Source organism: Manacus candei, unplaced genomic scaffold, assembly GCF_025592945.1.
Source record: "Manacus candei isolate 608988 ecotype Guabito, Panama unplaced genomic scaffold, ASM2559294v1 h1tg000027l, whole genome shotgun sequence".
NCBI lineage: Eukaryota > Metazoa > Chordata > Aves > Passeriformes > Pipridae > Manacus > Manacus candei.
Window position 1 is genome coordinate 9420534 of NW_026138075.1, and position 17591 is coordinate 9438124.

Below are 17591 nucleotides of genomic sequence, written 5' to 3' on the forward strand. Positions count from 1 at the left end.
TTTTCAAGAAAATGGGAAACGGCAGTATATTGTTTTCTAGAAAAGGTAAACATCAGCTGTAATTCACAATGTGTTTAAAACAATTATTCTTTATCATTAAAGTTAATAATATGCACATTAAACTGCAGTTTCATAGATGCGATACCTGGACATCTTTGTCTAAATATTGATTTCATTGTCATTTGTATAAGGTATGAAACAAATTATGTGCCTCCTAATATCATTAAATAACCCCATTAATTTAGCTACTCAATTTATGGCTTCTTATAATGCATGAAAAACTAATATGGAGTTATGGAAGACATTATGAAATACAGATGCTTAGTGTCCTAGATTTGATTGTGGAAGGCCAGTGCTAACATTCAATACCTTTCAAACACTTTACTGCCCAGAGAAAGTCTAGAGACAAGAGCAAGCCATGCTGTAGTATGCAACTCAGTTGTTAATTTTCAGCAGAGTTCCCTTGGGTCCAGGGAGCAGCAGTTTGTTGTTCGACTTTCTACTTACGTATTTGTAGCCTTATGTGAAAATTTTGTGTACACACTTGTATTCTGTGCCAAAGGCAAAAGTTACTCCTTTTACTTACTGAAGAAAATAAAAATAGGTAAGAAAGACAGTGTCTCTCTGTTTTGGACAGCACTTATACAGTTGTCATTACTATCATAATTTGAAATATGAGTTAAATAATTTAGTCCACATTGTGATTTCTTCCCTTTATTGCCTCTTTATTGCAACTGTCTTCCCGCTATGCCCTTCATGTTTTCATTACTGCTCTTTACATCATAGCCGTTCCTCAGGTTTACCTCACAACACCTTCTTACCCTTCCAGGAAATTTCAGGAGTGCCCTGAAACCCTGGAAATACCAATCTTGCTGCCTTTTACTTCCTCCCTCTTCGGAGAGTTCCTTTTTAAACAGCCAGGCTGTTGTTAAGCATCAGATTCAGTTGTCTACTTTTCTTCTTATCCTTTTGTCCTAGTTTCAGCCAAGGATGGGGGGGCAGGGGCAGAGCCTGGAGCCATGCAGGCCCGTATAGTTATTATTCTATACCATGCACATTGTTGCCAAGGCGGGGAAGTAGAAGTCAGGGATTCCCACTTCCCAGAAGAAAGGGTGTGGCTTTGGGTGTGGGAAAAAGGGGGTGCATGGATGTTCCACGGCCATTTTTTCCTTTCTCAGGGGAGCAGACAGCAAGTGGAGTGGTGGGGTGGTGCTGGTCCCAACGGCAGGGATTGTCTGCATTGTGATTGTTTCATTGTCCTGGGTTTGGGGGAAAAAACACAGGCACAAATGGTTTGTCTGCCATTGTTTTTCATTATCTTGGGCTTGGGAAAAAAAAAGTGGTGGAGGGAGCATCAGATGGTGAGCATTTTGCATATAATCACTCTTCTATTCACTATTGTTATTAGTATTGTTGCTGTTACTGTTCGTTTTCTTATCTCATTGCTGTTTCCAGTAAATTGTTATCTAAACCCGTAATCTTTGTGTTTTGTCTCTCTCACCTGAGGCAGTGGGGGGAAGGGAACAGCTGCATGGAGCCTGATTTCCGTCTGGGCTTAAACCATGGCACCTTTCTAAATACAAACCTTGAAAAAACTTAGTGTAAGTTTCCTGTTTTACCAGGAAACTTGTAGTCAGGATGATTTTTCCTGCTCTCTGTTCAGTATCTAAGCACTGCTCACCTGCAGTCTTTTGCTATAAGCTGCTTATTTCACATTTAAGCACACACACACAAGCACACTTGCTTTCCTGATTTTTTTTCTATAGATGAAAAAAAAGATAAACCTCCGTAACCATTTCCATTATCCTGCTTCCATTATCACTTATTACATTTTCAAGGCAGCATCTTCATACTTTGTCTTCTGGTGGTGGTCATGCTGAGGGACCTTTTTGTAAATATATGCAAAGCTACTTCATTGTTCTTTAATGTATACATTAGTCTCAACCATGTTTGACCTTCTGCTGTGCTGAGACTACAGCCTATCATTCCAGCTGATATAATTGCATTGTTTATTTGTACTTGCCCACTTTCTCTGGTGTTAAGCTTTTATATGAGACTGTCTTAAAGACTCCTTGATTTTGGGGAGAGGATTTGTATAATGTGAAAGAAGTAATTTTTTGATAACTCTGATTGGTGCTGTGTTATTACAAATAATATGAAATAATACATTTCTTTCATATCAAAATGCTCTGTGTTATCATTACAGTCAGTGGAGTATGGGCACCATTAAAGTAAAGTTCTCTCAGCTGTCTCAGAAGGGTGCTTGGCATCTTTTAGGAACATGCTGTTTTTTATCAGAAAAATCTGTATAGTGATTTTTTAAATTTTTTTTTAAGACAAAAATCTGTTCTTTTAGCAAAGAATGTTAATAGATTAAGGAGATGAGGGCCTCTTGAATATCTTGAATATCCAGACCATAGGACTTCCTTGAATTAATTCTTAAGAGAATTGCAGTACAACTTTGGAGAAGGAAAAAAAAAAGCCAAACTAGTTTTTATTTAAACTTTGCTCATCATGTGTTTTCTTAGTTCATAATTTTTGTTCCAAATTTTCTCTTATAGGTAAAAGTGACCCATTTTGTGTAGTTGAATTGAACAATGACAGATTGCTGACACATACCATCTACAAGAACCTCAATCCAGAATGGAACAAAATCTTCACATTGTAGGTGTTTGGATTTGTGGGGCGAGGGGTGTGCAGTGGGTGTTTGAATTGGGAAAGAGGACAGTGGGTTTTGGGTGGATTTTTTTAGAGGGGAGGGCGTTGAAGAGAATACCTACTAGTGGTTCTGAAGAAGAATAGTGACAACATACTGATATTTCTAAACTAAACATCTGAATACTTTTTTGAAGATTAAAAACATGAAAAAAAATTAGAGCAGTGGTATCATTTTAAAGGTTAAAAAGCCAGATCTGTTTCTTGGAAACCAGCTATATGTAGTGCTAAGCACTCCAGACTCCTGCTAGGTTCAGTGAGAGTTTCAAGGACCAAATCCGGTGTGATGGGTTTGCCCCTGAAGTTCTGAGACGGAAAAAAAGATACTGTGGTTATGACCTTCATTAAAATGGGATTGTTAACTTTAAAAAACATTAGTCAGTTGTATAAAGTTAGAAATTCTAAAAGTCTCTGAATTAAGATCAAATACTTTCCACTTCTTTTCATTTAACAACTGCACTTCTCACAATACTCTCTAGTATAGTACTAGTACAATGCAGCTGTTGGGTAAAATGCAGTCTAAAATATTTAGTTTGTCATGAAGTGATGCTATTGGGGTTTTATCCTTCTGTTACTTTGAACACAGTAAAAGGCTTTGGCAAAGTAGAAAAAAAGTCTTCCACAAACAAAATGTCTTTGTTATTTGTCTTGCTCAGTTGCCTTCTTTTTCTCCCTTCTTCTCTCTATCTGACTGCAATGTGACACCAATGAGTAGAAAAAACCTGATCATTCCAGGTCGCGCTGCTGCTGAAATCAGCTAACAATCCTCTGCAAAACCAGTAGAAGCTTTAGCTTTGTGTACACTTACTTCACTTTATCATAAATGAAAATGCTATATTTTGCCCTTGATCTTAAAATTCAGTGTGAATTTAACTTTTTTCTCCTCTGAATTTGTCAGTCATATATTTGGCATCCATAGGTTTTTTTGACCTGCAATGAGTTCTCAAGAATGAATTCAGAACAAAAAAAAAAAAATCTCAATAGTTGTACTTTTCAACAGCTTATTATTGTTGTTCTCATTTCTGTATCTGCAAAACCATGTTAAATTCTTCATTAATTTATTTTTAATTATATACTAATAGAGCCAATAACTAATCATCCTCTAATACTCAGCAGTGTTCTCTGCTCAAGGAATTGCCTGGATTTATAGAGGACAAAAGACTAATCAGGAATCAATTAGAAAACCTCTGAAGGCCTTTAAGGCCTTTTTTCTGTGTGTAGTTGCGTTGAATATTATATTTATCCTCAGATTTGTTAATTAATTTTTGGGCTAGCAATCCCTCATCTGGAGGCTTAGATTTTACTGCAGTTAAACTGCTTTGCTTGAATTTGTGTTTGCTGGTTCAGCCATTCGATCAAAAATGAGTTCTCTCAAATAATTCTTTTTCTCCAAATAAGGAATATAAATGTTTCACTCAAGAGTTTACAATGTACAGTAACGTTCTAGTGCATGGCAGTGGAGTGTTTAATAGCTTGCAGGCTTTTTTGCCTCAGTAGTAGCTGAGAAATGAATTGTTTCCTACTGTTGGTTCTTTATTTGTTGTAATGACTGTTGTATATTTGTAATTAAGCAAGGATTTCAGAAATAAAGAGCTTGTTTTCAGTGCAAGGATATGCTCCTGTATCTTGTAATTGTTTCCATTTACAAAGCCACAGATTTCACAGTATTTGCAGTAAGAATCGCAGCAATGGCAGCAGTGTTTAAGGGATAGCCTTTAAAAGCTCTCAGTCCTGCTGCTGGGGGCTGTAAATCCCCCAGTGCTGGTCCTTGCAGGTCATGCGGTGCAAACCCTAGGTAGGAGATTTAAAGCAAACCTCAGCTGGGAAAGCCTTACAGAGAGAGAGAGAGAGAGCGCAATCATTTCAGCTCTTAGAACACATTTGGGTTATACACAGGGAGGCCTCATTTACTTAAGTTCTGTTCTCCTCCATGGCTTGGAAAAATAGATGGGTATCTGTTTGTGCTAACCTTTCGCACTTTTGTCCTTAGTACTTGCTGGTGTAAGTCACTTCCTCTCTCCACTGTGTGTACTACTTCCTTTGTAGTAATATAAAAGACATCCACTCGGTGCTTGAAGTGACAGTTTACGATGAAGACCGCGATCGAAGTGCTGACTTTCTAGGCAAAGTTGCTATACCACTGCTGTCTGTAAGTTTCATTCACCTGACATACCACTGAATTTTGTCTGCTGAAGCGGGGGAGGAAGAAAAAAAAATAAATTTGCAGCTCTGTATCTGTCATTTCTCAACCAAGGTCTGTAATAAGAACACTAAAATTTTAACATACTCTATTCACGGCCATGTTGAATCCCATGATAGTTAATTTTTCCTGACAGACTTGGTCCTGGTAATGAACAGGTACTTGTCAGACTTGCCACAGTTGTTTTGGGTTCTGTGTCAGTTTCAGCAGCTGGGGGTCAGGGGTCACTGGGGGGGTGTATTCAGTGGAGACTGCGAGACAGACGGCTGTCATGTCCTTTTCCTGCAGATTCAAAATGGTGAACAGAAAGCCTACGTCTTGAAAAACAAGCAGCTGACAGGGCCAACAAAGGGGGTCATCTATCTTGAAATAGATGTGATTTTTAATGCTGTAAGTCTTAACTTTGGCTTTTTTGTACTGCTAAAGAGTTCAGTTTCATGAGAGCTTTTGTTCCTGATTTGTAGAGAATTTCTGTCATTCCTCATTTTCTCTAAACCTTGATGTATACTACAGAATACTCTTCTGCCAATGCCTGGCACACCCACTCTTTTTGTTGCTGCTGCTGCTGCTAATGTAGGGAGCAGCAACTCTTGTCTCTGTGTAAACTTATGTGTTGCGGTTTGGCAGCAGTGACTTTGAAATGTTGTAATTTTTGCAAATTAAAGTATGTGTTATTAGTAAGGAGCACGTAAATTTGAAATACTGACTCACATTTTAATGCATAGGTGAAAGCCAGCATAAGAACCTTAATGCCTAAAGAACAGAAGTATATTGAAGAGGAAGACAGACTGTCTAAACAGGTAAAGAGTAAGGAAACACTAATCTGTTCCAAAATCCGTAATATCAAGTGTGCACGTCCAAATATCTGGCATCATACTACTGAGAGAAAAGAATAACATTTTCATTATATATTTACAAAAGAATATGATAGGTTGGAGAAGGCAGAAACAGAATACATGGGTTTATTGTGTCTCCTCTATAAATTGTGGCTTAATTTCCATGAAATACATGAATAAGAACACAGTTGAAACCAGCAGGTTCCACACATATCAGATTATCGCCCAGGTGCATGTAAACTAAGTCTTGCATAAATTTTTGCTGTTAACTTTGACCTGAAAGTTCTCCATTTGTTGCAGGGTAAAGAGTCTTTCAGCATTATTTTAGCCAAATTTTAAATAAGTTAGTTGAATACGGTTTGAATGAAAGGTGAAAGCAGACTAAAACACTTTATACTACAGAGAGTCCTGGGGATAGGAAGTGTCTGGACTCTTTCCTCTGGATATTTTTGCTACATACAATTTTAACATTTTGGTAAAGAATATTTAAACACGCATGTTTTTCTCCAGTTGAACTACTTTTGATTCAGCTTTCCTGTTCCACAAATGATGTATTTTATATGGAGAGAGCTGGGCTTTCAGTTGGGCTGTGGGGACAAGATTTTTGTTGTTTTCAGTGAAAAAGAAAAGGTCTCAGAACTGACTTTTACTTTGATGAAAACGTATAGACTTGAGCATAGTTTAAGTTACGTGCTGGATGAGTTTTACATCAGGTTTTTATATAGTTCATAAAAAACATTTCAAGAGGCAAAATATTTTTCTTTACTGTTGAGAATAATGTAATTGCCAGAGCTACAGTTCGCTCTCCTTTCCCAGCAAAGAAGCAATAAGACCTTTTGCTCAACATTAATACTTCTTCCCACTTTCATAACAGAAAATAGTATTGTGACTTTTGCAGATGGCAGGAGGAGTGATCATTTTCTATGCAAATCAGTACACAAATAATTCATTGGTTTGTTTTTTGTTTTTGTTTGTTTGGGGTTTTTTGTTTGGTTTTGGTTTAGTTTGGTTTGGGTTTTTTTGGGGTGAGGGTGAAGTAATTTTGGAGGATTTAAGTACATTTCCTGAATCAAAACCTAGAGCTGTTATGTCTTGTAGTTTGGAAGAATGCAGTTAAAGTTAGTTTGGTAGATACTTAAACCCAGGTTTTCAAAATACCTGAGAGCAGACAAATTTGTTACAAATGTTAAAGGGTACAGATGATCTTAATTAGATTAGAGCAGTAATTTTGCATGGTTTTGGGTTAGTGTGCTGCAACACCTTTATATTAAGAAAGACCAACATTTGTTAAGAAAGGCTTAATAAAACTGAAATTTAATAAACAAAATAATTTATGAAAATTTGCAAGTGGCTTTTTAATGTTGGACAATTTGTGTACCATCTAAAATGAAATTCAGCAAATACCAATTCACACAACTAACAAATTCTCTCTCTTCCAAGCCAGAGAATTTAAACTAACTTACTCAATTTGTGAACTAGAGAGCTTGTTATTTTCTCTGTCTTCACCTTAATTAAGAAATTAAGAATGAAATTATTGTAAGCATGAGCCTTTTCTGAAACTTTTTGGGGTTTTGAAATATTTTTATTCTTTCATGTTTTTAACAGCTACTATTAAGGAACTTTATCCGGATGAAGCATTGTATCATGGCGCTCGTAACTGCCATCTGCTACATTAGCAGTTGCTTTGACTGGGATTCTCCCCCGAGAAGTCTAGCTGCTTTTTTGGTATGATCTTCTTTATACTGTTTTTAATCACCCCAGTGTGTTTGTGTTCTAGGCTGAGGGACAATACAGTGTAGATATGGAGGTTTTGGGGTTTTTTTAATTTATTTAAAACTTTGCATTATGATGATACTCTAAACAATGTTTATTCAGCTTTTTAGAAGAGTAACTAAGTTTAAATGTCACACAAAAAAGAGGTTTTTTTAAAAAGTCGTAATAAATATATATACACATATATTAATAGTATAAATATAATTGCTTATATAATTTATAAGTGAGTGATCCAAATCAAAATGGAGTAAATTATTGATAATATATCTCAAGCTTCTCACAAATTACTTCCATTAAATCTTCTTTGGTGCCTTCATATATTGCATATTTATTGCATACACTTTTTTTGAATGTGATTTATTTGCATATAATTGAGATAAAATTAGTGTTATTTTGTCCTCCATATATGTTACACCTATAGCTTTTTCAGGAGTACAAAATTACAAAAAGAATTACTCTGGACCCAAATATTTGCTTCTCGACTAAGAGGTAGTGTTCCTGAATTAAAAAAAAAACAAACCAACAAAACAAAACAAAAAACAAACCACCAAAATAAAACAGAACCAAGTTTAAAAGCACTAATACAAGCTTTTAGTACCTTTTAGACAGCAAGCTCTGGTCATAGTTCAGTTTTTAATGAATTCATTTTTAGTGATTTAAACAAAACTGCTATTTCTCAATTAATATTATCTTCATTAGTGTTAACCTTTTTTTTTCTGTTAAATTTTGAAAATTCCAAGCATTGGAATTGAATTGATTGAATTGTGTTTCACAGATAAATATCTTTCTATTTTCAAAATCATAACAGCTACAAACAAGTAGTCCCCATTTGTTGTTTCATGAGGGAGTCCCACTAGGAGTAAAAATGTATGCATGGACATACTTTCTGGAATATCTACGTTTATTAAGTTGGTTGAAATACTGAGATTATGAGTCTCTCCCCCATGAATATGAACAGAGAATGGTTTTCATCTAACTTTGAATAATTATAGAGGGACTGTGTGTTCCTGAAGGTCGGGTGCCTAAGATTTGGAGGAATCAAACAAGACATTGGAGCTGACTGTGCAGTAAAATGAAGTAGCTGTGTGTGTTGTTAAGTCATGATGTTTTGCTGGGAGTTTCTTCTAGCAGGGCTCCATTTGTACTGAGTTACTTGTTAAACCACCTTTTGCTTGTCGAGAATGGCAGAATGCTGTCGGCCCTTGGTTGTAGTGTTCATCAGAAGTGCAGGAGATCCATGTGCTGTTCTAAAAGTCAGGGGGTTTACACTTTTATTGATGTCTGTAACAATGACACTTATGTGCAGAGATCTAAATATACTTGCTGCTGTTTACTGTAGAACGGCGATCTGTCATTTCAGTTAAAAGTTATCAGCATTTCATAGGAAAGGTTTCTACATAAAACTGTAATGTTCATATTGCTATTACTCTTCCAGTTAGTAAGTACTCATCTCCCTAAGTCTAATTTTAATACGAATATGGAACACTCACCGGATGGCAGTGGAAGAAGAGGAAATGGGGAAACATCCTGTTCTTTGAGGCAAATGAAATTATTTTTTGCCCATGGCGCACTGGTGTAGCCATGGAAGAAGTTGTGTTGCTGTTAAAATGTAATTGTTGCTGGTCATAGGAAAGAATTAGTATCATAATAGGTAGCTGGAAATACATAAAACGGGGAATTTAAGCAGGTGGATCTATAATCAGTATACATCATTATTGTAGTTACGCTGTATTGCAGTAGAAACATGTTCCTGATTTTATTTTTGTGTACATATATATTCATATTTTATATATCTCTCTCCATAAAGAGAGGGAGAGATCAAAAGTTTGATTTTCTTCGTTTCCTTGCAGTGTTTGTTTTGCTGTGTAGCGATTGTGGTAATTATGGATATATTATGTTTACATTTGTGCTGTGACTGCACAGATTTATTCCTGCTCTGCATCCAAAAGGGATCCTCTGCTTTTCAACCTGATGTTATTCACTCCAAGGATCTATCTGGCAAAAAAAGTTTTTGCTAGCCAAGTCAAATACATGTGAATTTCTGTCATGATTATAAGCTTTGTGTTTAGATTGTTTCTGGACTTTCACAAGCTCTTGAAATCTTGAGAGTGGTCCACTTGCGTGTGTAATGCTGAATTATACTTGCACTAAGGTTACATTTGAATGTAATAGAGTATATAAAATAAATGTACCTATGTGTATACTTTTCGTCTCTTCACTATTATACAAATTATGTCTCCTCTTGACACTGACTCACAGAGGTTAGAGAATGTCACAGTAAAATGTCATTGCCAGAAAGGAGATGAGAAATAGGCTATTCTGGAGGTTTCCAGCTCTTTAGGCAGACTAGTAAATAATGTACAAGATGTAGACTTTTAAGCTAACCATTTTTTCCATCCTGTTGGATTTGAAGGCATACCTTGATGGTTAACATCCTGATGCAGATTTACAGCCATTTCATGTAAGTTACATATGTGGGGGTTGATTTTTCATATCTCCCAATACCCCAAGTCCTTGGCATTACAGTTACAAGTACTTCTGTCTAGCACCTTACCCCTTGGCTTTACTTTCTCATGGGGGTATGCAGGACCACAGTTGAAGAAATTTTGGCAGACTAGATCAGTTTTCAGAAACGTACTTACTAAGATCAGTCTGGAAAAAAGAACTTTCTTGGAAACCTACAGAAAGGCTTGATTAATATGGTGACTCTGTAATAAGCTACTGTTACCTTCTTTATACACGTTCTGCACTCTTTACTACAGTTCGTTTTAAAGACATTCTCTTTGGAGAGTCACAGTGTTAGTCATCAAGACTAATAGTGTTCACTGAAGGGCCTTGCTGATAATTTGTATTCCAGAACTTAGCTTTCTCAAACCTTTACATTATTTGGGACATCTTAGATAAAGAAATGCTGTATTAAAGGTTTAGGATGATTCTTTCCAAAATCTGTCCAAAAGCACCAGCCCAATGACTTGTGTTGCCTGTGCTGTGCCTAGAGGTAGAGAAACTTAGAAGGTAAGTTTTCAATGTTCTAGATTATGCATTTCCTCAACTAAACAATATTTTACCTGTTCCTGTTAAACTTCATAAGCTCATCACCTTCACTGGGGATTTTGCCTGAATGACATAAGGTTTTCCCTTCAATTCTTTCTTCTGTGCTTCAGTAATTAACAGTAGAAGAAAAATTACTACTAACACATAATATTTTAATGTTTTCATGTAACTGCGATGTATTACTAGGTCTTATTTTTCAAATATGCAAAGATATTAATAAATAGCTCATAAACTATAGGTTGATCTGGCTAGCATATGACTTTGGATTAGAACAATTAGAAAATTTTATATTCTTTCATGCTTTTTCATATTTATTTCCTTTTAAATAGAGGAGGTACATAGCGACAATGTTAAATTAACGTTTCAATTACAGAGCAGCTTTATTGTATCACATACAGTCCTGTTATGTCTAGCAGCTGATCAAGCATGTGTTACTTGTGTTTATGCTTCTGAAGCACCTAAATGCAATGGAAAAGAATAGAATATGTACAGGGAACCTTTGCCATAAATTCACATGTTTTTATGTGTTTAAAACAGGCCTTTAGAGTGTTTAGCAGTTAATTTTCTTATTTTAATTCAGTAATTAATATGGTACGTTTGAGGCAGAAGAACTTTATTAGGGTATGCAGAAGTGAGTGTTTTTTCTTCAGATTAATCCACTGTGGGCACTGAAATCTCTGTTAACTGGGCCTAATTTCCATCAGCTTCTTGACCAGAATTTCTGTTCTTGTAGATCACAAAAATAATTGGACAACTGAGCTATCAGTGAAAGGACATGCTTCAGTGTTAGTCAGGGAATTATTTTATGGGACGAACTTCAATCTTTAGTAGTGATTGTAGGTAATTTGTGCTACCATCTGTCCATTTGGAATTCTTCTAGCCTTTTCAGTCTTTATACAGTAAATACTGCTGCATTTAACATTAGTATTTGATACACATTTAATTTCTGTACTGCTACATGGTCCTTAGGGAGCTTTACTCTAGTGCTATGTGAGAGAGACAAAGTATTGATCAGTTAACATTTCAGCTACATTTATGTATGTTGCAAAATTAATGAAAATGCCAGACAAAAATGTCAGAGTACACAAAAATGTAGAATTTAAATTTGGCAGTTTAATGGAAAGTTTAAGATGTGCATTGTCAACAATGTCCCTTGCCTTTAAAGTAAAATTCACAACTGAGTAACTAAATGGAACCACATATTTTACTTAGAGGAACACTAAACATGAAATAAGGGGGAATATAATCCTCAAAGTATTTGGTATCCCAAAATGGCCTCAGTAAAGTGCTTTAATTGCCTGTTTGAACTTATAAGTGTTGCTCATAAAATAAATATTTTTCTTTTCTCACTTGGGAGCAGAGTACCCTCACCTAGTCACACCCATATGTCCTCAAATTAAAGCTTTCTATGAAGACATTCTCATATTCCTGTTGTATTCTTCTGATACTTTCTATACGTGTATATGCATGCACACAGAGAAGTCTCTTAGCCTTCCAAATATTGGTAAAATTACTTTCCCTACATCCAGGTAATTTGTCAGATCTAACTCACCTTGGCTTTGTCTTCTTTCAGACATTACAGAATTCATGTATGAAAATGACACAATAGCTTTTGATCAAGTGTTCGTTCTCTTGCACATACACCATTTAGTTGTGGAGGTGTCATGCTAATTAATTGAAAAGGAAACAGGATTGAAAAGAGCTGGCCCCTAGCAGGAAATGAGACTGTAAAATAGTTTTGTCAACTTGCTTAGCTTTTCCCAATTAAAAAGGGGAATGATCACTACTGCATATTTAGGAAGCAACATTCACTCAAAGCTGAAGGAAAAAGATTATGTTTCGGGAGAGACTTGATATGACACCATCAGGAGTTGGAATGATTTGTGCTAGTTATTACATATTTTTCTTTTTTTTTTAACACTGTAATTGTTGGAGAATAAGAATTTTCAGATATATTTAAAAACTTGGTGGTGTTACCATTGTTGATACTATTATTGAGGATATAACACATAAACACCTTAAAATTGCTTTTTACTAAACCTGGGTGAAATGTATCATCAAATTGTCTTTGCCACCTCTTGTCTAGCATTTGAAATTGGAATAAGTGCTGGTAAAGTAGTTGCAAAAGCTTCTTACATTTCAGAAAAAGCCTTTCTAAAATTTTTTGTTGCTGTCAAAACTGCCTGTTCTCAAAAGAGAGATTTGCAGAGGTAAAGTGACATGGCAGTGGCAAGGCCAGGTACAAGATTAATTTCTGATGCACATTGCACACATGTGCAAGAGTCTTTCAGCTTTTTGTCAGCTGTATCTTGAGCAGGAAAGAGTAAGAAGTAGACCAGACTGCTCTGGGGTTTTGTTTGGGGTTTTTTGTTTGTTTGTTTGTTTGTGTTTTTCAAAGTAAAAGCAGACAAAAAGAAAAGTTCTATTTCCTCTTTCCTAATTTTCCATAGACCAGCAGAACTGATATTGGACCTGTGTGAAATTACAGTGGAATTTGAGCTTTCTGCAACACTTAGCTATACTGTGTGCCAGGTTTTAGAAGGTGGGATAGGAAAGAAAAACAGTAAATAGTGGAACCTGATATATATGACCATAGAGATCCATTAAATACTCATACTGAAAGAACCTACCAGCACCAGCTGTTATTAAAAAACCCCTATTTACTTAACTATAACAAATGAGGAATGATGCTGGTGTGGAAAAACTGCTGTCATCAGTCTACGTCTTGTGTTTGTCACGTTGTGTGTTTGCAAATCTGATACAAATAAAGACTGGGAAATATTTATATACATAAAAGCTTCTTTTAGTATTTTGTATTTAAAAAATCAGTTTCATTTGACTTTTTTCACAGAGTGAACACATACTTGCTAGCCAGTTTAATAGTGAAATTCATTACCCAGGCACAGACCTAGTGCTGTTTTTGGTAACTTAGAGCATCCTGTGTGCCACCCAGCTGCTGTTCAAGGAAACTGTCTTAGTTTCTCCATCATTTCTGCCATCACCATTCAGGCGGCTGGGGTGGGGTGCCCACCTGAGGATGTCTAAAATGGCATCAGCACTACCTTTAGGCACTTTAATTACTCCCTTGGGTGATTATTTTACCTGCATATGTATTTTAGGTACCTAAGTGGATTCCGTTCTGAGTTTCCTCACAGTCTTAAGGTGTTAAATCTCAAAAATACCTATGCAGTGCAGGGAATTATTTTCCTTACTTTGCAGTTTCTGAAAAAATAAATAGCAGAATAGGCAATGGTATCCCAAGTCTTGAACTTTCCCTTCACTACCAGAGAGTTCTTCCCACCTCTTTTCCTTAGAAAATAGGTATTTGGGTATTCTGAAAGTATTTCATTATCCATGAAATTGTGGTTGATGAAAAATTGTAGAAATTGACAAAAACTACTAGTTACTCTCCTATATTTAGAGTTACCTAAAATAAGTTCTGAAACCAATTTTAGATTTCCTGGTAAGGCAGTGATGTGGCTAGAAATCTGGGCAGCCAATTTGTGTGAGTTGCCATCTTGCTCTGGAGTGCGTTTCTGATAACCCAAGGCATGTACAAGGCAATCTCCCACTGCCTTGTGTTACTGGAAAAGTTGCAGAGTACTTCTGTTAGGCCCATCATAGATACGTGTCTGGAGAGGGCTTGCATTGCACTTTCCTCTTGAGTGCACATAACCATCCTGAATGAAAAACTTTTCACTTGAAGGAATTCAGGCGACATTGATACTGATTTTGGTTAATTATTTAGTAATGGTGTTCTAAGGTAATGTGTACTCTATCACTCTTGGGTTCCCTGAGGTGCTCTTTCACAGTCGTTGCAGGAAGTCTCGGCCATTTAAATTTTCATGACTTAAAATGTGCACATGGTTGATTATAAGATATCTTAACTTTTCATCATCTTTTAGTGATGAGTTATATGAGAAGTAACACATCCTCACGTAGCCTCAGCCACATTACTTGTAAAGCCTGTGTGTTTTCAATGGCCTATCTTGCACAGTAACTTCTTTTACTGGTCATGGCAATATAAGGAGGAGCAAAAACTGCCTTCAAAGATCTTTTTAGTAAAGCGTCAAAGCAAGAAAAAATGTTGTCTAGATAGTGTTTTAATATGTGAAGAAGTATGGACAGAATGTTAAATTTTTATCGAATGTGTTGCATAAGTGATTAAACTTCTGCAGGAAAGGAGAATTTCAGTTGACCTTGAAGTAAAAAGCCTGTAAATGTCATAGCCTCTTATTTAATAGAAGCAGCATTTCTTATCTTTCATTTTTAGCTTATTTACTTCTCAAAAGAAAAATAGTAGGAGTTTATATCTCCAAATCTGTTTAATACTTGGCAATAAGTAAGGAGGCATAATTTAAAAGCATTGTTTATTTTGGATTCACTGGTAGCTTGTACTTACTCCAGAATAAGTATTAACACTTATCCAGTAGAGATAACTAATGTTGTGAGCACAGTTGTTAAGTCAAATAATTGTAAGTCAAATGGCTTCAGCTGATACTGAATAGAATTACAAGTGTATGGCAGATCTTTGAGTTTGTACATTTCCATGAATGACATCTGAAGTTAAAACACTCCAACTGCTTTCCAGAGTTACAAGTACTCTACGAAGAACCCAAAAGTAAAAAACTGACATAATTTAGTCTTGTTTTTCTGAGATTGACCACTGGTCTCACAGCTGTTATTAGCACTGCAAAGTTATCTGTTAAAACTAATATTATGTAATTCGAACTTCTTGGACAATTAGTGTGCAACACTGGTTGAATAAGAAACATGATTTTCTCTCTTCGGTCTTACAGTAGCTGTGATTAGCTATGCCAGTTCTAATTGGTTGGTCTCTGTAAGCAGACACTGCTTATTAATGAATGAGGACAGACACTTCCTAACCCCGTTAAAAAAACCAAAAAGGTATCAAAGGAGAATGTGCTCAAAAATGAATAAAATTAATTCTGTTTTGATGTACAGAATACATACTTTGCATTCACCACACCGGGAAGTGGCTCTGTATACTTGGGAAAGCTATGATTAAAACACCATCAAGCTGACATCAATGCATATCTGTGATTCTCTGCACTCTGTGTGTCTCCTTTATATCATAACTTGAGGGATAAACATGTTAAGCTGAAGGTAAATGTCTACTTTAATGTGTGAAGGTAAATGTCTACTAAATGTCTACTCTGTGTCCTGGTTCCAGCCAGGAAATGGTTAATTTTTGCAGTAACCAGGAGGGGGCATGACTAGGACCTGGAGGTTATTCTGTACTACCTCGTATTATTGCTGGGAGTAGGGGGAAGGGAGTATCTTCCGGGGAGAACGAATGCCTTCTGGGTTGGCATAGTGTGGCGGAGGGAGTGGTTGGGTATTGTTGTTTCCTCTTTCTTGTATCCACTGTCATTGGTATTGTTGCTGTTACTGTTTGTTTTCTTATCTCATTGCTGTTTCCATCTCAAAGGGTGATCTTCACCTTTTGTGCCTCCAGTTCTCCTCTCCATCCCACGTCAGGGGAAGGGAGAATGGCGAGGGGGGGAGAGTCTCAGTGGGAGCACTGAATTGGGGAGTATCATTCCTAAACCACAACAAGTAACAAGGACAATGACAGGCTGTTTTTGGAAGTTGAGTGCATTTAAAAAAACCCATTATTCGTTTAAGGCTCAGGCACAGTGTATTTTCTGCCAGACGAGGGAAGCGCGTTAGTATTTAGTATTTTCTTCCATTCGTCCTCAGTTTTTAAGTACACAAGTGCATGATGTCTGTTTAGCTTGAGATGCTCTTTTCTGGACTACTCTCACCTTAATAAAGTCAGCTTGTATGATTCTCTTCTTTCTCTATTTCCTTCTGGTGCTCATTTACAAGGTAGAGAAGAAATCTCTTCCTTATCTCAGACCAGAAGGCACAGGTGTACATATTTGAATCTCTATTTTCCAATGACAAATTCTTCATTTGCAAGGAAAAGTGTATTTTTAATAATTAAATCCAGCTAATTCCTTTGAAGATGAGTGATTAGTACTGTAAGGGATACCATTAATGTTTATTTAAGCCTGTTTTCCTTAAGAAAGAAAGACTGAGTAATTTTTTCTTGTTTCAGTGTTCTTTTTGCTGTTTTCTCTTGAAGAAAAAATAATACCAGCAGAAAATTATTCCTTCATCATTACTTAAATTTAAAATTTTTAATATTTACTGCAATATTAATTACTTTTTTAAAGCACCACTTTTAGCAGAGGGATTCTGAGTTAAGAAAAACATCATAGTATTAGTATATAAAACACAATATAATTTTCCCAAGACAATGATTACCAATGTTAGACCACATTAGCAGCACTTAATGCTTATTCCTTAAATGTGCTTGATTTTCATCAGTTAGGAATCATATCACAATATTGTAGCAAGCAAACATAGAGATGTATTGGAGTGATATAGTTTACAACAGAGGTAACTAATGCCTTGCTTGAACTTTGTTTCTGTGTTATATCATTGTCTTCATAGCATTACAGCTTCACATCAATCTGAATAGTGCTTTTAATACTGAATATTAGGCTTCTTCAATACAACTCCAGTGAAACACGTTAAAAAAGTTATTTCTTCATGACAATCTATTAGTTGGAGCATTTGGAAAATAACTTTAGTGTGCTGATAGGTCTTTATAATGTAGTATTCTTTTCACATTCAAGAATCGCTTTGGGTGTGATTTACAGGGTTTTAACCTTTTAAGACACTTCAGCTTTGCTCGAAGGGTGCTTCAGGTTTTTATTAGCTACCTTGATTCCATCAGTATAAGCAAGATACATCTCTATAAATTACCGATTCTCTGGGGCTTACTTCTTCGCGTGTTCAGAGTTGAGAGCTCTATCAGCCCCATCCGATGAATGGTGGACCAGTCTGGAGTTACCTACCACAGCCTGGGCTCCTGACCCCAGTCAGGCACCCTCCTGCCTCTCCACCAGAGCACCTGCAAACTGAGCCGTGCCCCATTCAGCCCTGCAAGAACAGCTCCATTGTCACATTTTCTGAGGGAA

The 17591-nt window shown here is 36.2% G+C and overlaps 1 protein-coding gene across 7 annotated transcripts in view; it reads left to right on the forward strand.

Annotated features, from left to right (window-relative positions):
* Nucleotides 1-17591, forward strand: part of MCTP1 (multiple C2 and transmembrane domain containing 1) — a 188455-nt gene that overhangs the window by 85817 nt on the left and 85047 nt on the right. For 6 of the 7 annotated variants that reach the window (XM_051789361.1, XM_051789363.1, XM_051789362.1 and 3 more), the window contains 5 exons: nt 2562-2664; nt 4762-4864; nt 5204-5305; nt 5641-5715; nt 7357-7476. In XM_051789361.1, coding sequence (XP_051645321.1) covers nt 2562-2664; nt 4762-4864; nt 5204-5305; nt 5641-5715; nt 7357-7476 — 503 coding nt within the window. Of the gene's footprint in view, nt 1-2561; nt 2665-4761; nt 4865-5203; nt 5306-5640; nt 5716-7356; nt 7477-8516; nt 9298-17591 lie in introns of those variants that run through there. The other variant, XM_051789368.1, reaches the window with a different exon arrangement.